This window comes from Solanum pennellii, chromosome 4 (genome assembly GCF_001406875.1).
Source record: "Solanum pennellii chromosome 4, SPENNV200".
In the NCBI taxonomy this organism is placed as follows: Eukaryota; Viridiplantae; Streptophyta; class Magnoliopsida; order Solanales; family Solanaceae; genus Solanum; species Solanum pennellii.
This window is the reverse complement of record NC_028640.1, coordinates 69998603-70023163: the sequence shown is the minus strand read 5'-3', so window position 1 is coordinate 70023163 and position 24561 is coordinate 69998603. Positions and strand designations below refer to the sequence as shown.

General features: G+C 29.7%; 3 protein-coding genes and 2 pseudogenes across 3 annotated transcripts in view; 3 read left to right on the top strand and 2 right to left on the bottom strand.

Moving 5' to 3' along the window:
- Nucleotides 1–3952: 3952 nt before the first annotated feature.
- On the top strand, nt 3953–6358 carry LOC107017001 (annotated as a pseudogene).
- Nucleotides 6359–9484: 3126 nt separating this feature from the next.
- Nucleotides 9485–12020, top strand: LOC107017000 (annotated as a pseudogene).
- A 4564-nt stretch (nt 12021–16584) lies between these two features.
- LOC107016144 (UBX domain-containing protein 7 homolog) lies at nt 16585–19156 on the top strand. The gene is made up of 2 exons (XM_015216631.2): nt 16585–17193; nt 18734–19156. Exons 1-2 carry the CDS (start codon nt 16840–16842, stop codon nt 18809–18811), a joined length of 432 nt encoding a protein of 143 aa, XP_015072117.1. The 5' UTR covers nt 16585–16839; the 3' UTR covers nt 18812–19156.
- A 3043-nt stretch (nt 19157–22199) lies between these two features.
- Nucleotides 22200–22918, bottom strand: LOC107017492 (ethylene-responsive transcription factor LEP-like). The gene has a single exon (XM_015217697.2). It carries the CDS (start codon nt 22699–22701, stop codon nt 22228–22230), a length of 474 nt encoding a protein of 157 aa, XP_015073183.1. The 5' UTR covers nt 22702–22918; the 3' UTR covers nt 22200–22227.
- A 505-nt stretch (nt 22919–23423) lies between these two features.
- Nucleotides 23424–24561, bottom strand: part of LOC107018143 (exocyst complex component SEC6) — a 17519-nt gene continuing 16381 nt past the window's right edge. Inside the window, exons 23-24 of the mRNA XM_015218533.2 lie at nt 24412–24474; nt 23424–23911 (exon numbers count right to left, since the gene is read on the bottom strand). Of these exons, the coding sequence (XP_015074019.1) occupies nt 23780–23911; nt 24412–24474 (195 nt within the window). The 3' untranslated portion in view covers nt 23424–23779. The remainder of the gene's footprint in view (nt 23912–24411; nt 24475–24561) is intronic.

The window sequence follows — 24561 nt, the reverse complement described above, 5'->3', positions numbered from 1 at the left end:
TGGCTGTAGAGAATAGCAGAAGAAAAAAGGTATAATCAAGGGACCTTTTACTTGTCAATTTTGGAACTATAAGAAGCAACAAGGCAAAGTCGGAAATATAGACAGAACTTTTTAATATTAGAGCAGCAAAGGAGAGGTTGTACATTGTCTGTGAAGGAATGAACTTATTAATCACGTTCTCTCTATTGGACCAATTGGTATTTCGGTTGTCAAAAATAAGGTTGTCTATAGAAGTCCAGGGGTATTGCCAATGTTTAGAGAGAACAGATGCCCCTGGCAATACCCCTGGACTTCTATATACAACCTTATTTTTGACAACCGAAATACCAATTGGTCCAATAGAGAGAACGTGATTAATAAGTTCATTCCTTCACAGACAATGTACAACCTCTCCTTTGCTGCTCTAATATTAAAAAGTTCTGTCTATATTTCCGATTTTGCCTATTTGCTTGTTAATGCCACATGCCATAATGAACATCAAGTTATAAGGAAACTCGTCCAAGATTATCTTCATAAGTTGAGCAATACAACCGAGTTAACAATTGGGACTTGGTACACCGAGGTATGTTTTGTCGTAAAGACTTTATTTTCTTTAGGTATATAAATATCATGAAGAGATAGCATTTAGAATATAACACAACTTAAGAACTTCTACACATTATCAAGGACTACTAGCGCTAATACAAAACTATTCTAACCTTTTGTAAATTTTTTTGTCAACTTTCTAAAATCGGGTACTTCATTCACTGTTCACCTACATTGTCAGTTGGTCAGATTCTCCATAAAATTTTGCATCGGATTTTTCTTCCTTTTTTATTGTTCTTGTTTTCTAGATCCTTCACTTATTTCTTTGGAATAACCATATCAGGTACTAATTGAAATACAAATGTCTAACTCTAGATTTGCATATCACAAAATTTTATTTCTATGGTGCAACTATCCTGTTAAAAGCCTCACCTCATGTGGAGTCACTCGACATAACTATGACAACTACTTTGGTATCTTTTTGGAACTTTTGCTCTTCTATTTACAAATTCATTTGTTAAGAAATTGTAATATTGTACTCCCCACAACACCCCTACCCGATTTTTTTTTCTCACCTCAAACAGTGTTTGACATTTAAAGAAATGGACAAATGAACAAGTCACTTTAACAACATCAAAATAAGAAAAGAAAAAAAAGATAAATTATATTCAGGCACTCCTTTTGTTCCATTTTACTAGTCCAATGTTCAAATATATTTTTTTCCTTTTATTTATTTATTTTAACAAATTAATAGAGATTTTTTATTCATTTAATTATTTCCTTAAATTTATAAGAATACTAGTAATGCAAGGTAGATTTCAAATCTAAATTAATATATGCAATCGAGTTAAATAAGTACTTAATAAATATTCTTTCAAAATGAGTACAAAGTTTATACTAGAATATTGAAAGGAAAAAGAAAGAATACATTATCCCAACTCAACAATAACCTAATCAAAGAAGTTATTAAATAATTTATGTAAGGCATAAGACAGTAATTCGAAAACTCATAATACTGTTTGTTGCCAAGAAAGAATATGAAAGAACAAAATTACAAAAAACATACAATATAAATAACTTATAATAATATCAATTCTCAATTAGTGCAAATTGCAGAGAATATAATTTTTTGTAGAAGACACTTGTACTATATGAAATCATTGTTTGGCTGTATCCTCTCTCTCTCCAGATAGATCTTAGGCGATGTGCATTTGAGTTGGGATATTTGGCCAAAGAACATGATATTCATTTCCTATCAAGCTTCGAGTTTCCCTCCCTCGAGAATGTTAAGGTTTTCAGCTCTTCGAAGATGTGTTTGAAAGGGAATATTGAATGGGATAATGATGACCTTCTCAAACTTTCATAATTTATACTAAAGAATGCAACAGCTTTTGAAAAGTTCATAATTATATAAAAAAAAAACTTGTAAGATTTGTTCAATGAAGTGTGCATCTCGATATTCACTTCGATTGGTTGAGAAATTGGTAGGTTGCTCAAGATCGTCAACCAGTTCTGTGATCATTTGGCAGAAAGGAGCTTTCCGTGACTAGATTATACAAATGTTACTTCGTATTTAGTTTTTGATTTACTGCTGGTGGTAAAAATCTTGAATTTGTCTTTATAACAAATAAGTACTATTTGTTCCTGTTATCTTGAAGTTGTGACATATATACCAAATTTTATGGTTGTTTGGTTTCTCATGAAACTTTTCTTAGTCACATTTTAGATGTTATCTGTTGTGCACATTTTTCAAAATTCTTATGACTACGTTAGCATCAAAGTTAAAAGTGACCCAAAACTAATGATATTACTAACATCCACAGAAAGACTGAGCCAATCTGCATATGCCTGTCATTAATTTACTGGACTATTATGATTATTTTTTTACTACGAAGAACGCACAAAATTTAAAATAAGCCAAACAATTTATATCTATTTTATTATGATACTTTGTAAAACTACCTGATAGCTTAATGCAATAGTACTAAAAAAAGGAATGTGAGAAGTACATCTGAAAAAATATGAATTATATACAAGAATTATTTGAAAAGGGAAGAAATTATTTACTCTATGAAACAAAAATAAAATATAATATTAAAGGAGTGAAGAAAAAAAAAATTGGCAGTAAAAAAAATAGAAAATTAGATTGAAGTTGAACTTCTAAAAATATAGAAACTCTCTGTATTTGGAGATAAAAATAGAAAATTGGGGCCTACGATAATACTGTAAATGTACACAAAGACACTTAGCAAATTGGTTATATTATGAAATAGGATACCAAATATAGACACAAGATAGATTAGATCTTTTTTTCAACAAAACTCGTGAGGTGACGACAAGGAAAATATTTACTTATTAAGAAATATCAGTTATCTTGTTGTAATGAGTAGTTGATGCATCAATAAAATTTTACTTTTATTATTTCTGTTGTTCATCTTGTATTCCAAACAAACTTAGAACAAAACTTTGAACATCTTTGTAAGACAACAAAATTTAAGAACATTTTCACAACTAGAAAATTAAAACAGAATCTGGAAAATTTTTAATATAGGAAAAAGATCAAGTCCACTGAACTCACAGTGTCCCCTTAAGGAAATTATTCCCCTCTAGTATCCGAGGTTTGATTTGGAATATGACTTCCCAGGTTAAATTATCTCAATCACCAGAGTATAGATACCAAAAACTCTGGTGTCAGCGAACCACTCAACAGCAGTAAAGTACACTTAGAATATTAGATTTAGTAGTTGAAGAAGAAGTCCATGAATTCTATATTAAAATGAGAGGAAATCGCTCAATTTATAGAAAACAAATGGTAGTGGGAAAAGGTTCTTATTGTGCCTTACCAGAAAAGTCACAAACCTTTGGAAAAGTCACAGTCTTTCAGAAAGGTCGTCACCTTTCATAAAAGTCACAACTTTTTATAAAAGTCACAACTTTTCATAAAAATCGCAACTTTTCATAAAAGTCACAACTTTTTATAAAAATCGCAACTTTTCATAAAAGTCACAACTTTTCATAAAAGTCGCAACATTTCAGAAAAGTCATAACTCTTCATAAAAGTCGCAACTCATCATTTTCCATTCACATCTTTTTTAAAACCGAACAATTTCTTTAAAAGAAGAATAAATGATAACCCCTTTGCATGTAGATGCATGATTCTTATTGTGTCGATCGTTGTTTTAGCACATCATTATCAGTTTTTGGTACTTTACTCATTCATGTCTAGATTCATGTCTATTTTAGGAAAGAACATCAAGTAAATCTATTTAAGGAAACAAAATTAGAAACATTCCTAAATAGCTCTACCTATGTACATTATATATATAGTCTTCATTGTGAAACAAGAGTAAAACCCAAAAGGAAAACTTGTGTTGGATAGAAAAGGAAAAACCATTCAAACCCTGGAAAGCCTTTTTGCACCCAAAAGATGGATCTTTGGCCTCCATTTTCAAAGAAAAGAAGAAGCAAAAGAGTTAAAAATGATAGTATCAGTGAGTTACCGGACGCTCTTATTCTACAGATTCTCTCTCTTTTGCCAACGAAAGATGCTTTCACAACTTCTATTCTCTCCAAAAGGTGGCAATATCTATGGCGTTCAGTTTATAACTTCTTTATCGAGTGTGAAGATAAATCACAAACGAAAAACTTTATATCTTTTGTGAATTATGCATTAGATAAGTCTACTTGTTCCAAAATTGATAATTTTCATCTGGATTTCACTCACTTGTCCAAATATGAGTCACAACTCAAATTTGTTGATGATGAATTATTGTTCCCAATCTCCCGATGGCTTTCTACTGCTGTCAAAAAAAATGTTGAAAATGTTGTATTGCTATCAGATTCATATGACTATGAATCCATTGACTTGCCTGACACTATCTACAAGTGCTCCACCTTGATAACATTGGATCTCACGCGTTGTACATTTAATGACGAATTCTTCATAGATTGGAAATTTTTAAAGACCTTGAAGTTGAATGACCTTAAGTTACAGGATGACATAATCGTAAAAATACTCTCAGGTTGTCCTGCTTTGGAAAACCTCGAAATTTCTGAATTCTATGGATTGAATCATCTGGAAATCAATTCTTCAAATTTAACGAGGCTTAAGTTAGAAGATTATTCTTCATACTATGATGAATCTGATCATCCCTCTTTGGATATTATTGCCCCGAATATTCAACATTTGGAGATCGCTGAAGATATGTATGATCTCAAATGTAGGCTAATAAATGTATCATCGGTGGTAAGTGCTAAGCTAAATTTCCAAATGAGTTGCACATCGATTGCTAAAGGTGCTTCTAGTGCCACATGCCCTGATGAACATCAAGTTATAAGGAAACTCGTCCAAGATTATCTTCATAAGTTGAGCAATACAACCGAGTTAACGATTGGGACTTGGTACACCGAGGTATATTTTGTCGTAAAGACTTTATTTTCTTTTGTATATAGATATCATGAAAGAGATAGCATTTAGAATATAACACAACTTAAGAACTTCTACACATTATCAAGGACTACTAGCGCTAATACAAAACTATTCTAACCTTTTGCAAATTTTTTTTGTCAACTTTCTAAAGTCGGGTACTTCATTTACTACATTGTCAGTTGGTTAGATTTTCCATAAAATTTACATCGGATTTTTCATCCTTTTTTATCGTTCTTGTTTTCTAGATCCTTCACTAATTTCTTTGGAATAACCATATCAGGTACTAATGCAATTTGAAGAGATGTCGCTTCCAGAATTGAAATGCAAATGTCTAACTCTAGATTTGCGTATCATAAAATTTTATTTGTATGGAGCAATTATCCTGTTGAAAGCCTCACCTCATGTGGAGTCACTCAACATAACTATGACAACTACTTTGGTATCTTTTTGGAACTTTTGCTCTTCTATTTACAAATTCATTTTTTACCCTATTTTTTTTCTCACATCAAACAGTGTTTGACATTTAAAGAATTGGACAAATGACAAATCACTTTAACAACATCAAAATAAGAAAAGAATAAATAATTAAATTATATGAATAAATTATATTCAAGCACTCCTTTTGTTCCATTTTACTAATCCAATGTTCAAAATTATTTTTTTTCCTTTTATTTATTTATTTTAACAAATTAATAGAGATTTTTTATTCATTTAATTATTTCCTTAAATTTATAAGAATACTAGTAATCTAATGTAGATTTCAAATCTAAATTATTTTCTCGCACTCGAGTTAAATAAGTACTTAATAAATATTCTTTCAAAATGAGTACAAAGTTTATATTAGAATATTGAAAGGAAAAAAGAAAGAATACATTATCGCAATTCAACAATAACCTAATCAAAGATGTTATTAAATAATTTTTTATTTATATAAGGCATCAGACAATAACTCAAAAACTCATAAGTTGTACTATATGAAATCATTGTTTTGTAACTTTTGTGAATTGTGATTTTTCATTTGACTATATCCTCTCTATCCAGATGGATCATAGCCGATGTGCATTTGAGTTAGGATATTTGGCCAAAGAACATGATATTAATTTCCTATCAAGCTTCGGGTTTCCCAACCTCAAGAATGTTAAGGTTTTCAGTTCTTCAAAGATGTGATTGAAAGGGAATATTGAATGGGATAATGATGACCTTCTCAAACTTTCAGAATTTATACTAATGAATGCAACGGTTTTGGAGAAGTTCACAATTATATCAAAGAGGAAAACTTGTAAGATTTGTTCAATGAAGTGTGCTTCTCGGTATTCACTTCGATTGGCTGAGAAATTGGCAGGTTGCTCAAGATCGTCAACCACATCTGTGATTATTTGCCAGGAAGGAGCTTCCCGTTACTAGATTGCGCAAATGCTACTTTGTATTTAGTTTAGGTTTACTACTCTTGAATTTGTCTATGTAACTAATAAGTGCTATTGTTTCCTGTATCTATTGTCCTAGTGACATATATACCAAATGTTATGGTTGTTTGGTTTCTCATGAAACTTTTCTTAGTTGCATTTTAGACGTTTCTGTTGTGCCCGTTTTCAGAATTTCTTATGAAATGTTGTGTTTTGAGAACTTTGTCGATGATATAAAGGTATTTCGACCACACTACTTAAAAAATGCATCGATGAATTATTTAAGGAAAAGGGTGAAATATTCGAGGAGAGAAAAACTAAGTCTATCTGCATTTGTCCTTCATTAAATCAGTGGACCAAATGACAACAATAACTATTTTTCACTATAAAGAATGCACAAAGAATATGATACACTATAAAACTACTTGATAGCTTAATGCAATAGTAAAAGGAATATGAGAAGTACACTTGAAAAGAATATGAATTACATATTATACTTATTTGAAGAAAAAAAAAAAGAAGAAATGATTTACTCTATGAAAACAAAAATAAAAATATAATATTAAGGAGAGAAGGAAATTCTTTCTCGTGGTGAAAAATAGAAAATTGGATTGAAGTTGATTTTGTACAAACATAGAAACTCTGTGTATTTGGAGATAGAAATAGAAAATTGGGGCTACGATAATATTGTAAATATACACAAAGAATCTTAGCAAATTGGTTACACTTCGAAGAAGACACAAAATACAGATGTAAGACTAAAATAGCAAAAATGTTAATTAATACTTTTTCCTTTATTTAAGGCATCAAACAATAACTCGGAAAATCAAAATTAATTTTATTACCAAGAAATAAGATGTAAGACAAAAATAGCAAAAAACGTAAAATTTAAACAACAGATAATATGTCAATTCTCAAAAGTGCAAATTGCAGAGAATGTAATTTCTTGTACCAAACACTTGTGTATACTGTAAATCATTGATTGTTGTGTGACTTTTGAACATTATGATTTTCATTTGACTGTATTCTCTCTCTAGTCGGATCTTGATAAATGTGCATTTGAGTTCAGATATTTGGCAAAAGAATATGATATACATTTCTTGTCAAGCGTCAGGTTTTCCAACCACAAGAATGTTAAGACTGTCAGTTATTCCAATATGTGTTTGAAGAAGTATCTTGAATGGGATCACGATGAACTTTTCAAACTTCCAAAGTTTCTACTAAAGAATGCGATCATTTTGGAGTCGTTTCTAATTATATCAACGAGAGAAACGTGCAAGAGTTGTTCAATGAACTGTGTTGCTCAATATCTTATTCGATTGTTTCACAAATTGGTAGGTTGCCCAAAATCCTCAACCAGTTGTGCGGTCACTTTGAAGGGTAAAGTATTCCCTGACAAAATTGCAGGTATTTTGTTTCCGCGTACCTGAAATGTTATCTTTGCCCTTATGACATCCCAAATTTTATGATTGCTTGGTTTGTGTTGAAACATTTCTATATGTTGTCCTTGTGTTTCTGAATTTGTAGCTAGGCTTGTTTCCGTACTGACCGTACATCAACAAGCCACACTTTTCCTCCGATTATTAGAATCATGAAATTATGTGTTTTCTAAACTTTGTCGATAAAAACAAGGTATTATTACTGGGAGGTACCTTATAGACATTTTCAGGGAAGAAAGAGGTTTCTACTTTGTTTATCTCAAAGAGGTGGTATTCGCTACCTGCATTAGAACCCGACTATTATGGATTCATGCTAGGTAGGGCCCATTTGGGGGTAGCTCTACGACATATTTAGGATTTCGAGATGATGGGTGCACTATTAAGAAAAATGTGGATCAAAGATATAAATTTAATCGATTCGACATTTAGGTTTTTATCACTTAAATCGACTGACTGGACCCATTGATCGTATGTTATATCATCCAATACTACTAGTTTTAATATACACATTTGGTTAATTATATAAAAAATTCGAGTGCTAAAAAAGTCAGGAATTTCCAACGTGACAAACTTGAAAATTTTGAAAATATTAAAGCTTATATAAAATGCTACCAATAGCCACTTACAAGGTGTTATCCAATTTTAGAAAGAAAATTAAACAAGATAGATATACATTTCAAATTTCCAATGATTATTGCATTATATGATACTGCGAGTGTGAGTCATCTATATTTAATTATTTTTAAAAAATATGACACTATTATATATAATTTCGAGAGGGAAGCATGGGTTTCATATGAACCTGGTGACCTCCTCCTGTATATGCCCCTGTCGCTACATACCAAAGATTTTTTCATACATAGGGTTTAGAATTGAGACTTCTAGCTAAGCTAGGAACATTCTCATCCACTCTACTATATCCGTTGGTGGTAACTCATTGCCTATTTGAGCATCAGCTTATTAAACTACTGCTGAAAGTTTTGATTTTGTGTATGGCTAATAAGAACAAAAAGTTTGAATGAAATATTACAAAGCCAAATTACATATTGATCATTTAATTAATCAAATTCCACATATATGAGAGGAAAAACGTAAAAAGGAATTTTGATTTTGGATTAGATTCTACTCCAATAATTAACTCACTGAGTGAGGATTGTTCAAGACGAAAAACAATCGGTTTCTTCAGCTAATATATGACAAGGGAGAAATGATGAGATGTTGATAATAATCATACAAAATTCAATTTTTATTTGAGCATAGTGATTCGGGAGTCCAGTGTGGAAGGACTCTCGCTCAATAGATCAAAGGCACGCCGGAGAGGCGAAAGAGAAATTTTTGAGCGTGCAAGCAACTATGGCTTTTCTGCACCGCCAGCAGCCTTACTTGTCTTGTCATGAGAAAATACAAGTCATTGCTATACACACGAAAAATTAATAAAGTAAATGGTGCCTTATGTATCGGTCGTCAAGAAAAAAAGGTTCTTGTTAGCTACATTTTCTTGCCGGACTGTTCATTAGCCTACCATTCTATGACATATACTGGCCCCATCACAATTCTCTTTCTTAAAGCGACATTGGGTGCGAGTTTTGGTGTGATATTTTTTCGGCGACTAATGAGCACTAAGGAACAAGACGATGTTTGCATCATTATAAATTTATAACTCATCCCTACACTGGTGTTTCTTCTGCATGCTCGTTTCTGGAGAGCGCTGGCCATTCACAATCAAGAGTTATTTCCTTAAGTTGCATGTATTTAAAATTCTCCTCATCCGATGCAGCTTTATATCTTTTGTGAATTATGCATTAGATAAGTCTACTTGTTCCAAAATTGAAAATTTTCATTTGGATTTCACTCACTTGTCCAAATATATATGAGTCACAACTCAAATTTGTTGATGATGAATTATTGTTCCCAATCTCCCGATGGCTTTCTACTGCTGTCAAAAAAAATGTTGAAAATGTTGTATTGCTATCAGATTCATATGACTATGAATCCATTGACTTGCCTGACACTATCTACAAGTGCTCCACCTTGATAACATTGGATCTCACGCGTTGTACATTTAATGACGAATTCTCCATAGATTGGAAATTTTTGAAGACCTTGAAGTTGAATGACCTTAAGTTACAAGATGACATAATCGTAAAAATACTCTCAGGTTGTCCTGCTTTGGAAAACCTCGAAATTTCTGAATTCTATGGATTGAGTCATCTGGAAATCAATTCTTCAAATTTAAAGAGGCTTAAGTTCGAAGATTATTCTTCATACTATGATGAATCTGATCATCCCTCTTTGGATATTATTGCCCCGAATATTCAACATTTGGAGATCTCTGAAGATATGTATGATCTCAAATGTAGGCTAATAAATGTATCATCGGTGGTAAGTGCTAAGCTAAACTTCCAAATGAGTTGCACATCGATTCCTAAAGGTGCTTCTAGTGCCACATGCCCTGATGAACATCAAGTTATAAGGAAACTCGTGCAAGATTATTTTCATAAGTTGAGCAATACAACCGAGTTAACGATTGGGACTTGGTACACCGAGGTATGTTTTGTCATAAAGACTTTATTTTCTTTAGGTATATAAATATCATGAAGAGATAGCATTTAGAATATAACACAACTTAAGAACTTCTACACATTTACAAAACTATTCTAACCTTTTGCAAATTTTTTTGTCAACTTTCTAAAGTCGGGTACTTCATTTACTACATTGTCAGTTGGTCAGATTTTCCATAAAATTTACATCGGATTTTTCTTCCTTTTTTATCGTTCTTGTTTTCTAGATCCTTCACTAATTTCTTTGGAATAACCATATCAGGTACTAATGCAATTTGAAGAGATGTCGCTTCCAGAATTGAAATGCAAATGTCTAACTCTAGATTTGCGTATCATAAAATTTTATTTCTATGGAGCAATTATCCTGTTGAAAGCCTCACCTCATGTGGAGTCACTCAACATAACTATGACAACTACTTTGGTACCTTTCTGGAACTTTTGCTCTTCTATTTACAAATTCCTTTTTTAAGAAATTTTAATATTGTACCCCCACCCCAGCCCTACCCTATTTTTTTTCTCACATCAAACAGTGTTTGAAATGGACAAATGAACAAATCACTTTAACAACATCAAAATAAGAAAAGAAAAAAAATTATATGAATAAATTATATTCAAGCAGTCCTTTTGTTCCATTTTACTAGTCCAATGTTAAAAAATTATTTTTTTCCTTTATTTATTTATTTTAACAAATTAATAGAGATTTTTTGTTCATTTAATTATTTCCTTAAATTTATAAGAATACTAGTAATCTAAGGTAGATTTCAAATCTAAATTAATATGTGCAATCGAGTTAAATAAGTACTTAATAAATATTCTTTCAAAATGAGTACAAAGTTTATACTAGAATATTGAAAGAAAAAAAGAAAGAATACATTATCGCAATTCAACAATACCCTAATCAAAGATGTTATTAGATAATTTTTTATTTATACAAGGCATCAGACAATAACTCGAAAACTCATAAGTTTTTGTTTCCAAGAAAGAATATGACAGAATAAAATTACAAAAAAAATTAAATTATAAACAACTTATAATAATGTCAATTCCCAATTAGTGCAAATTGCAGAGAATGTACATTATTGCAGCAGACACTTTTACTATATGAAATCATTGTTGTGTAACTTTTGTGAATTGTGATTTTTCATTTGACTATATCCTCTCTATCCAGATGGATCATAGCCGATGTGCATTTGAGTTAGGATATTTGGCCAAAGAACATGATATTAATTTCCTATCAAGCTTCGGGTTTCCCAACCTCAAGAATGTCAAGGTTTTCAGTTCTTCAAAGATGTGTTTGAAAGGGAATATTGAATGGGATAATGATGACCTTCTCAAACTTTCAGAATTTATACTAATGAAAGCAACGGTTTTGGAGAAGTTCACAATTATATCAAAGAGGAAAACTTGTAAGATTTGTTCAATGAAGTGTGCTTCTCGGTATTCACTTCGATTGGCTGAGAAATTGGCAGGTTGCTCAAGATCGTCAACCACATCTGTGATCATTTGCCAAGAAGGAGCTTCCCGTGACTAGATTGCACAAATGCTACTTTGAAGTTTACTACTGCTGGTGAAAATCCTGAATTTGTCTATGTAACTAATAAGTACTATTGATTCTTGTATCTACTGTCCTTGTGACATATATACTAATAATTGTTTTTCACTATAAAGAATGCACAAAATTTAGAATAATTCAAACAATTAATGTTTATATTATTATGATACATTATTAAACTATATTTTTTAATGAGCATGAGAATAGCTCATAGCTTGATGCAATAGTTAAAATGGAATATGAGAAGTACATTTGAAAGAATATGAATTATATATGATAATTATTTGGAGAAAAGAAAAAGAAGTGATTACTCTATGAAACAAAAATAAAATATAATATTGAAGGAGAGAAAAAATTCGTTTTCCAAGTGAAAAATAGAAAACTGGATTGAAGTTGATTTTCTACAAATGTAGAAACTCTTTATATGTGAAGATAAAAATAGAGAATTGGGGCCTACGATAAAATTGTAAATGTACACAATTTTACTTATATGTCGTTTACGGTGCATAAAAAATATTAGATAACTTACCATACTGTGAATCCTAATTTGTTTAGTATTTGTTACTATATTTGATAATTTATTTGTTTTATTTCCTATTAGAATAGGTTTTGTAATCCTACTTTAATTTGGTTAGGTGTTTTATCACCTATTTTCTTATAGTGAGATTTATGAAAATTTTAAGTTAATAGAAACTTTTGACTTTATAAAGAAAATATTTTCCAAGAGTCATGGGGATAGGTGGAGGATATAGACGTCTTTATTCAAAGAACACAATTACATTGACACCTAAGGTTGTGAATGATATTGAGGAGGCCATGTTACTAAGAAAATAGTAGATAGTATTTACGATCGGGGAATTAATCAGGTTTATATATTTGGAGGAGATGGATACATCAAGTAAATATATATATTTCATGTGTTTGAATTAATAGTTTATTTTACTTCTCTAAATCACGTAATAATGAAAAATACATTGACTTGGTGTAAACATCCGTTGCGGGTAAAAAAATTTCTTTATAAAGTACTATTTATAGTAAGATATAGCAATATAATGATATATCTGCATTATGTATTAAAAGTGATTATGATCTATAGAAAAACAAGTATGTAGTTAAAATATAAGCTTCCATTTGTTTAAAAGAATTAATCCAGGTTATTAAAGTACGATAAACAACTAGAACTGTAACGAAAACATTTTTTAGTGACAATAAATATAGGCATTAATAAAGAGTGTTGAAGTCTTTACAGGCATTGCTTAAGTGTTATTAGAATCAATGTCTCTAAAGGCGACAGATAAAAAGCGCTAATTGCCGCTAATAATCATTATTAATGTTGTGTAGGCTGAAATACCATTTATTTTTAAATAAAAGTACCTTGCACATCTTGTTATGTGTATGAGTTAATTTCTCAGTTAGTCACTTAATTCAATATTATTAACTCAAAAAAATATTATTATTATTATGGAAAGAAATTGAAATTGAAATTAGTAAGAAATGTGACTTTTTTTCTAATAATAATAATATGAAAATTAGTTTGAGAATGTATTTTACTTTTTCAATTGCATCAAAAAATTGATGACTTGATTGGTTGGTTCTTGATCTTATCCTTTCTTTTTCAGTGGCAAAACTGAAGAGATAATTGAAATGATGATTCATGAAAATTGATGTGGTATCTAAAGATTCCTAAATATTGACAAAACATATACATACAAAACTAATAAAAAGCTTTTTGATTTAACAAATCAGCAATTCGATTTAATTTGACTCAATTTTATTTCAAATTCATAACACATAATATTTATTGGGACATATAAATTCATGTTAAATATATGGAAGAATAGGACTATGCATTAACAATGAACGATCAGACAACATAGCTCGATAGAAAATTATAGAGAAGAAACATAATTTAAGATTAGGACAGAGAATTTTAACGTTATTTAGAAAAAAATTACACGCAATAATATTCTATATTTTACTTAAGAAAGGACTATAGAATAGATAAAAATCGCAAAAACTTAATAATATTGTTCATCTTTTTTCATACCATCACATTAGAAAGACCTAGAAATGTAACTATATATGTATATAATAATAATCTTAATATAGTGACATGTTTATAACTATGTTAAAATACATTGATATTCCATTTTTTGAAACAATATTTATAAAACCCAAGCATCTTTCACTTTTGCTAAATTGTCATTTCCATATATATGGCACCTAGCTATGTGAAAGAATATCACATTATCTTATCTTTGAGAGTCATTCTAGCTAAGTTTGGACCACTTAAAAGGACTATGATATATATACTTTATTTGTATCGTTACTATATACATTTCGAAACGTATCATAAAAAAATATATTATTTCTTAATTACATGAAATATTTTATTTAGTTTATTACAATAACAATAAGGGGTTATTAATGCAGTTTGATATAAATATTTTATTCGTAAGAAAACAAAGAACTCCTAAATTTATCAACTCAAAATTAACTAATTTGAACTTAAAGAAAATCGATCCGATCAAATTTATTCACACTCAACCAAAATCATAATTTTTTAAATGCAAAAATTAAAATCAAAATTTTCATATCTTATCTGAACGATTCATGACACCTTTATCTTCTAATCCCACTTACGTTTGGACGTATGTTAGTAACATTTACTTTGTGTCTTCTTTTGGGTTAACATATAGTTGTGACTTGAATATTGGTGAAATAAAAAGGATCAACTATGTCAGATTAGATCATATTGTTATTATATTATTGTATGATTTAAAACTTATAAAATATATTCATATAATACTAAGATTGAAGTGATGAGTCTGAGAATATCTGAGTTGTGAATTAATTAATTTAATATATGGAAAATTAGGTGTGGTTTTGTACTATTCCAAGAAAGTAAAGACAAACTCCAAGAGTTAAAATTACATGTCTGTCTGCTGACATATTTCTTCTTAAAGCAGGTAGGGCACCTGCCATGCTAACTTCTTTTTATTTAATTCTTTTCCACCTTCAATTTATTGTGCATTTAATATTACTATGTACATATCATATTTTGTGAAATTAGTGTGTGATGACATTATTGACCCTAAGCAGAAATAGCAATATATACATGTATGATGTTATGGGTGGATCGCTTCGATGGTGTCAGAGGCGAATTCAGAATTTTTTGAATAGAAGTATATCAAGTAAAATGTATTGATGTGCGAATCGATCCTTCATCCTCAAGGTCAAAAGCTTAATATTTAACCATGTAGATCATTTAGACTTCTCGTATTACGGATGTCAAAATATATAGAGAGAGACACACATATGCAATGTCTAATTTTACGAAGAGATATGAGTGCAGGTGCCCTATCTTTTGGCTCTAAATTTGTAGCGGTGTCAGCATGTCGGGGTGTCTAGCTAGATATCGTTGTTCGAAAAATTACACTATACATAGGTTAAATCTTATTTAATTATTAATATATATAATATTTTGAACACTCTTAAAATCAATAGAGACATGTAATGCATTGGTAAAGACATGCTCAAAATTAATGTTACTATCAAAAATTTCGAACACTCTACACGAAATTTCTAATTATGTATCACTGACCTGAATTATAATTTTTATTTGACCTAACATATATGATAAATGTTTCTAAGGAAGGCTTTATCTATGGATAGTATATAAATGGTAATTATACAATTAGGTCATATTTCAGATAATAAATACTTTATAAGTATGATAATATTACTGATTTAATCATTTTTGTACTTTTCCGGTAAATTATTTTTATTTGTAAAAATCGTTTTTAAGTAAACAAGGGTGATTTAGTCAAAGGGAAATTAATTTAAATTAGGTGATATTGATGTGTAACCAAGACATGTGGCCACTAGTCAACTCCCTTAGTACTCAGCATATGATAATGTATTAATCCTTGGTAATAAAATACTACTTTCTTCATTTTAAATTTTGAGATTTTTTAAATAAAATTAAAAATTATTCCGAATTATCAATTATTATGATTGATAATATTTTTTACGTAGTTTTTAATAAATTTTATTTCACTAACATGGATTGTTGTGTAATGATAAGATTATTTTACCTGAATTAAAAGTATCGAATTGGAGCTTTGTGTATAAAGAAATCTTATTAGGAGTACCATCCCAAATAAGTTATATAATGTGCAATTCAAATTTAATTAGTTATTACTCTAATACAGACAATGAACATCAAGTGATTCAAATTTAATTAGTTAGTACTCTAATACGACCATTTTACATCAGGTGAAAGACCAAATAAATAAAATAAAATTTATTTCAAAATAATTCACTATGTTTTAAATTATATGAATCTTGAAATTAAAACGATTCATATATATTTGTATATGTTGAAGTGTGTGATCATCTCATCTAAATTAAAGCTTAAGTTGTTAGAAAGAGATGCACACTTTTATTAGTTAATTGTATTGTCAACACGCCCTCTCACGATAAGCTCTTTTTTTTTAATGAACCAAGCACATGAAATTTTTGTTTGATATAGATAGCAGTGATTTATTTTTTTCATGAATCAAACTCGTAAAAATTCTTTTTAATATGAATAACGATAAAATTCGATTACAGAATATATATCTGCTCAATCTAATACAATATTAAAATGTATAACCGTCTTATCTAATAGATTAAACTATTCGAGAAAGCACGATTTTACAAAGTCCATAGAAGGATTACTACAAGCATATTGTATGTGTCAAATATTGTGTGTTTTAACATAAAAAGGGCCAAAGCTTAGATTCATTAAAGAACCTCACCAAACCATTCAGCAAAAACATTAAAGAGAGCAAGCTACTCATCTTCCTATTTATTAGTTGCAATAAATAACAAGTCCAGAAAATATAATATAATTAAGCATTTGTAAGAAAAGAAAGGAATTATTAATATGGAAGAGAAAAAAGAGAGTAGATCATCAGTTTATGATGAAGTTATCACCAAGAATCCATTTTTTTACTTACAAGAAGGCATTAAAGCTATTCTAAAATGCCTTGGTTTTGAATCTTCAAAACTTGTTCATCAAGCATCCTCGTCGTCCTCATCATCATCATCGTCTTCTTCTTCGAGTATGTTAGGTACTAATAATAAAAAAGAAGAAGAAGAGAGTGAAAAACAAGAACAAGAGTGTGTTTTGTTCCATGAAGATGGTAATAAGCAAGGTTCAGATTCAACAAATGATAATTACGAAAATAACCCTCCAGTTGAAACTAATGATGAAGATCCACCTCAATCAGAGACACTTGTAAGTTCATCTATTAGTACTTTTCGCCTTTTATTAAATCGAAAATAGTCTTTCTACTTTTAAAAAAGTACGAACAAAGACACATCATTCTTTACAAATTACCCTAAGTCTATTATTATTGTCACTAATATATATTAAATTGTTTTCTTTAAATTGGTATCTTCATAGAGAAACTTACCGAAAAAATAATCTCATATGATTACTTATTACAAATAAAACTCAAGATGATTTGATATCTACGTAATGAATAATTTCATAACGAAAGATGTATAGTAACTTAATCCACTACGTACACTTCTGTGTATATAATGTTACATTACTGTTAGACGATATATTTTATTATGAAATTTAAAAGAAAAATTAATTTTTATTTTTAAGGTACAAAATGATTTTTACAATTGTATTTGGTTATAAATATAAACTATATATATTTTTAATTTTGTGTGTGATTTAGAGCGAAAATATATTTTTTGTAAATTCTTTAGTAATTGAATTCCAAATTTCATGAAAAAAATGTTTTCGAAAGTTTAACTCAAAAAAAAAAATTCAATGATCAAACACTCTTAAAATAAAATTTAGAAAAGGTCATAATTTCTATTATTTTTTAAAAAAAAATTGAAATTTTCTAGAATATATGTCGGTTGTTGAATCGTATTTTGATGAAAATCTACATTTTTTTTTTCATTTTATTAGAATTATTTCCAATTATTAAATATTTATTTTAGCAAAAATATGAGATATAGGGACATGCAAAACACAAAGTCTTACACATATTTCTTTAAAAAAAATAATGGATCAAAACCCTCCTAATTTTTTTTAATTTTTTTTTTGTATGTTTCATATTTGAATTATGTCTTATTTAATGTGACCTCATAGACTATAACTTTCAGATCAACCCTTACAAACTATCACATTTAACATTTAACATTTTGTTATGGAAAAATTACATAAATTAATACATTTTAAAAAATAATTACTGATTTTAGCGATACTTTTTGTTTATTACCATGTATAGCAATGCTTTGTTAAATCTGTAATATGTATTAAAAGTGAATTATGTATACAATATATATGAATTATAATTGTTTTTTGAAATATATCATGTTTGTTTGGTAAAAAATTGTCACATTGTATTATAAGTGTATTAAAATGTGTGATAAATGTATTATTCATCATTAAAATTTGTATTATATGTGAATAATATATTGTTCTTTGTAATATGTATTAAACTTGTATTATAAATGAATTAAAAGTGATCAAGTGAGGTAAAAATATTATTGCTATAAATGGTAAATATTTTTTTATTATAGTATATTTATGTAAGTTTCCCTTTTGTTATCTACCGAAGTTAGGGGTTTAACCACTTGTTATACTTCCTCTTAATTTAGGTGATATAACTTAAAAAGTTAGATTCATATGTCTCAATTTATATAATGTTATTAGAATTTTGAGAGTCGAATCTATTTATTAATTCATATTCTTAAATTTTTAATAAAAATAAAAGTCATTATAATTTGTTTTATTTTGGTTGTGTAAACAGATATTAGCAACAGATAGGAGGGGAAGACCACCATCAAGACCTAAAGTTGGTAGTGGACCTCCTCCTCAGAACAATTAATTAATTAGTTAGACTATATATCAAACACTTTGATTTAGTTGACGGCTATTTTAATCAGTAAATTATTTAGAATTTCGAAAGATGATTAGAATTGTTTTTTTCAAGCCACGGCACTAAATAGACCTATATAGTCGTAGTAGTCGGCCCAAAATATGTCTGCTCTTTCATATGGTCGATATTTATATCGAGACTTAGGTCTAGTCGTATTGCTCTTTTATCTTGGTTTGATATCGATGTTAAATTGTATTAGGTCCTTTAATTATTTGTTTATATACATGTATTGTAAGATATAAGGAATTTTATTTTCATATTTGCAAGGTAAGTATTAGTACATAATTAAATCTACAAGTTGAGTATTTGTCGAATTTCGATTTCCAATTCTCTATTGATTAAGTGGATGCAATCTTCTTCTAATGCTCCTCGAAATGTGATCGAACTCAATAACTTTATTTCATTAGGTTCAAATGATTTTCAATTAGGGAACGGTATTATCTTCGATACAGAGTATCATATGAGATCATCTTGAACTTCTAAATCATGAAAATAAATCTGAGGAGGGTAAAATATATATAAATCTTACTCTAATTACCTATGAGAAGGTAAAAGAAAAAGTTGTTAAAATTCACAACCGAATAATATCTATATTAATAAATAATTTGAGATAATTATGTTTATACTCAAATTACCTATGAGAAGGTAAAAGAAAATAATTTTTGTTAGGCTCTCAACTGAATAATATTTAATAGTAAATAATTTGAAATAATTATTTTGAAACTAAGGAAATAAAGAATATGAATTATATAGATGAGATTATTTTTGAAAAAGCATGAATATTTGGTAAGTGTAGTCATTCATATGACTAGCAACAATAACTGCAGGGTCCCTCAAAAGATTGAATATCTTCAAAAACATTAATACAATATGGTCCATCCACATTTATTTTGTCAGACATAAAATAGTGGCATTTTTGGTTTATTCGACTCTTCTTTCAGTTGACGGCTGAGAAGACTATGAGTCTGTTTGGCTCAGCTTAAAAGCTAGTCAAACTGACTTAAAAGCTGGTTTTTGACTTATTTAACTGTTTGGCAATACTTAAAATAGCTTATTTTAAGTTAAAAAAAACTTATTTTAAGCCAAAAGTTAAAAGCTGGGGTAGGGGTGCTTTTTTTTTTTAGCTTATAAGTTGTTTTAAGTTGACCACATTTTTATGTTTTTTCCCTTAATATTTTTATACAATCTCCAAATTACCCATATAACCCTAACATCTCTTTCTTCTATTTTTCCCTTTTCACGTTTGGCATAACAACTTCAGCACTTTTATCCAAACGCATAACTGCTTATTTTAAAAATAAGTTTCAGCACTTTCAAAAGTACTTTTTTAAAGCTGCTTTTATTAAGCCCATCCAAACGGGCCCTATATAATATATCAGATCATGTGTTGAACACTATAAATGCATGGGCGGAGCTATATTTCTTTAGCGAAAAATTATATTATTTATATATGGTTAAATAAGTTTATATATATGTATAATAGATATTAAATTTCCATTGATTATCTATTTCTACAGATTTTAAATCCCTTTATTGAAAATCCTGACTCCGCCTTTGTATAAATACTTTATTATTCTTCCAAATTTTTGAGTGGAAATTAGAAAATAGTCATTTTCTGATTTTGTAATAAAAAATAGTTATTGTCGTGAAGCTTGCAATAATTTTATAAGTGAAATTTCATAACAGTAATTAACGTTCCAAAAGTGGCTAGTGAACATTATATCTACGTAACAAGTGTTGATTCGATTAAAGTTATTATTTTCTGTTCAAACTCTATATAAATATATAAAAATTAAGTGCAAAGACCACACTTTTAATTTAAGACCTACGATGTTTAAATCTTGCATACGTCAAAAGGGTAGAGCTAGAGCTTAGAGGTGTATAAGGGGATGTTGGGTGTGTAGTAAGAATTGATGGAAAATACAGGGAAAGAGAGGAACTTGAAAAGTTGAGAACTTGAAGATTTGGGAACTTTAAAAGTCTTCTTATATTTATAATAAAAAGGCATTCGTCCCTCATCGGTGGTGGAAAGAAAAATAGGAGAGTTTAAATATCAAAACACGCCTAGTAATTGTTAAAAGGGTTAGAAAGAGGGACCCCCTCGCGCTGTCGTTGTTGCTCGTCTCGGCTACGCTATGGCAAATAATCGATTCAGAGATTGTTTTTTTGGACAAAGTTTGTTTTAGTTATTTATTTATTTATTTAATTAATTAATTAAATGAACAAAATATTTTCAATTAAAAGTTTGTTTTAATTATTTATTTATTTAATTCATTAATTAAATGAACAAAATATTTTCAATTAATTAGTTGATAACAGAAACATTTCTAGTTATTTAGTTGAAATTAACAGAAACGTTTCAATTTTTTAGTTGACTAACCCGACTCGGATCGACGCGCGAACCCTTTAATTTAAAAACTTTCCCGTCTTATTTAAATTTTCCGCCATTTTTGGAAATGACTGTTCTGAAAGGTTGCAACTTTCAGGAACAGTCAGTACCATTTGAAAGGTTGCAAACTTTCATTAATGGCCGTGTGGTTTCTGAAAGGATTGCAACCTTTCGAAACCTGTTCCTCTTGTCTATAAATACCATTCACTCTTCAGAATTTTCCTAAGGAATTTTTCTGATCTCTTCTTCTTCTGCACAACAAATTACTTCGTGTGTTTTACTACTGTCGACTGATTCGCTGACACTAGAGCTTTTGGTATCTATATCTTGTGATTGAGATCATTTTACCTTGGGAGGTCATATTCCAAATCAAACCTTGGATATTAGAGGGGATAATTTCCTTAAGGGGACACTGTGAATTCAGTGGACTTGATCTTTTTCTGTTCAAATTTTTCAGATTCTGGTACGTTACAGATTTTAAATTTTTTCTTAATTAATTTCTGTTCTTCTCTTGTACTGATTCTGTAAACTATGGTTACTTCATATTTCTGCAAAATATTATTAGAATTAGTAATTCTGATTTTCAAACACAGACTGGCAATAGGGGGTCCTTTGAATCCTCTTTTACAGGAAAATCAAAATGCATATACACAAATATTGAGATTTCTTTTATGTATATATGATAGATAATGAACTCCTTTAGTGAAAACATCGTCTTCGTCACTATCTCCCATAGTTTTTTTTTGTGTGTGTGGTGTTATAACCAATGTTAATAATTCATTAAAGTTGTTGTAGCTATGTTAATGAAAGGACGAAAATAATAAATTTCAACTAATTTAAAGATCAAGTATGTTAAATTAATATTGCATGATCAATGAGGAAAATATCTTTTAATTTTTTTGCCTTTGCATTTTCAACAAATAATATTTTTAAAAAAGTATTCAAAACTGTTGAAGATATGATATCTTAGATATCCTCAAAGAGACAGCTTATCTAATGTGTTTGTATAACGAAAACTTTGTAAAATAGAAGCAATAACAAGAGACTCATCATCATCATTAATATCATCATTCATCTCAATCTTCATGCAATTGTTTTCAACCACTTCCAACTCCGGCATTGACGGTGGTGGTGGTGGTAGTGGTTGAGGTGGTGGTGCCGGAGAATTATTATAAGGTGAAGGAAAAGACGAAAAAGGATAGACAAAATTAGTACGTGCATTTTCGATACCACAAAAATTAATAGAAGAAATATCATAAGCTAGAGCAGCTTCTTCAGCAGTATCGAATGTACCAAGCCAATGCCTTTGTTTTGTATTTGGATTTCTAATCTCAGCAGCATATCTACCCCATGGCCTTCTTCTTACACCATGATATTTTGTTGAATGTCTTGAACTCCTTCTAACTAAATTTCTAACATGCAATTTAGGAATATTAGTAATATTTTCCATTTTTTTCTTTTTAATTAATTAATGAGGGTTGAGTGTGGAAAGAATGAGATGGGGTTTATATAGTGATGAAATGAATTAAGATTAATGTTTGTTTATTGACAAGATAAGACAGCACTGATTAGCACTAAGATAAGTTAATTAGTAAATTAGTGAGTTAAAATGAGTTTTTTTTTTGTGTGTCTTATTTGTGGTTTGGTCAAGTGGAGCAAGTGGGAAGCATTCCCCATATGTTAATATTTTAAAAGGTGTTGTATTTTGTTTGTGTTAACTTTTTCCCTATTTTTCACAATTTTGACATGATTAAAGCAAGCATAATGCGGAATTTCTGAGCTTTCATATTATTTATATGCTAATTATTTTGATTAACTTTGGTCTCTTTGTCTCTACTTATTCCCTTTATCACATGCTCATTGGCTAGAGCTTTATTTGTTTGGAACAATGATTACACCTTGATTTTAAACCAGTTGAGATCGACTATAATCATAATTCAATAAACTACATTTTAACAACTTCCAAATAATGTAAGCTCAAATAAAGTGCTAAGCTAATATAGCCGTCAAGTAATCATTTGTGCATTTCTCAAATTTTGAAAGAGTGAAGGATCACCCCATATAAGATTTGAGTTTCTAAAAAATACATTATATTTTTGTGTTTCCACATTTCTATTTCTTAGAGCATAACTTGTTGAACATCTAATTGAATCCCTTTAAACACATATAAAGTATCAAATTTACGAGTCTTTATGCTACAACAAAAGGGATCGATCTGTTCATAGTTGAAACATTTCAAGAATCAAGAGAGAAGAATGAATCAGCTGACCTATTATTTAACAATCATTACAAGTAGAACCGGAGCGAGTGCGCTGTAACCCTAGCGGTTGCAAAATTGGTAGTAGCTAAAATGGTAAAAAGTAATGAATACATATTTGCAAAGGCAACTACAATCCGAACAAATGAGCTAGATAAATCAAATCATATGAAGACGGAAAATATAGTCCCAATCTGTACATTTATGACGGAAGGCATGTACAGGAAATATTCAGCGACTGCAACAAACGATTTGTTGCAGCAGCAGCTGTCTAGGTGAGCTTTCGCCATATTGAATGTTTTGCCGCTGATAAGGACTTCACCCTGGGGAAAACAAAACCTGTTTTTGGAGGATTTCCATCTACCAGAGAATTTTCATAGATTTCTTTGCATTCTTGAACAACCTATATCATAAAGAAATCCCCATCAAGAAAGCAATACAGAAAAACCAAGTTATCTTCTCAAAGGCGATGAACATGGGGATGCTGTAAATGTATGGGATTCAAGAGCAATATCACTGCTCTTGTAATAAATGTCGACAAGGGATAGACAAATACTTTCGAGAAGTCTGCAAACACGGGTTTTGGGCATAAAGAACACCCACTGACAAGTTTCTGCTTCATACATAATGGATATATTTATAGCTAGAACGGATATTAATCAAAAGTATGGTGAAACAAGAAAAAAATAAATGATGTATCCCCAAAGCAATGATACATAATCACAACTTACTAAAATAACATGATAACTTCATTTACTGCATTGGCAGTGATTTAAAGTAGAAAAGAAATGCTAAGAGTAGCAACATCTTATTTTTGGTAAGTTGATGAGTAGACTTTCTCAAATAATTCAATTCTGTAATAAAATTTTGAACATGTGTGCCACTTAGATAACACATATATACCTCTTTTGCGTCTTTTCGTGGTATGCCTTCCCGCAGACTCACAATCTTTTCAACTACTTCTGGCTGCAGTTGAGAGTAACAATGCTCAATAACAGGGATCATTAGGAGACAAACTAAAAACAATAAATAATGATTTTAAGCAGCAGCTTC

Coding starts and splice junctions, on each gene's coding strand:
- LOC107016144 (XM_015216631.2), top strand. CDS start 16,840: ATGGAAGAGAAAAAAGAGAGTAGATCATCAGTTTATGATGAAGTTATC. Junction 17,194..18,733: donor CACCTCAATCAGAGACACTT/GTAAGTTCATCT, acceptor TTGTGTAAACAG/ATATTAGCAACAGATAGGAG.
- LOC107017492 (XM_015217697.2), bottom strand. CDS start 22,701: ATGGAAAATATTACTAATATTCCTAAATTGCATGTTAGAAATTTAGTT.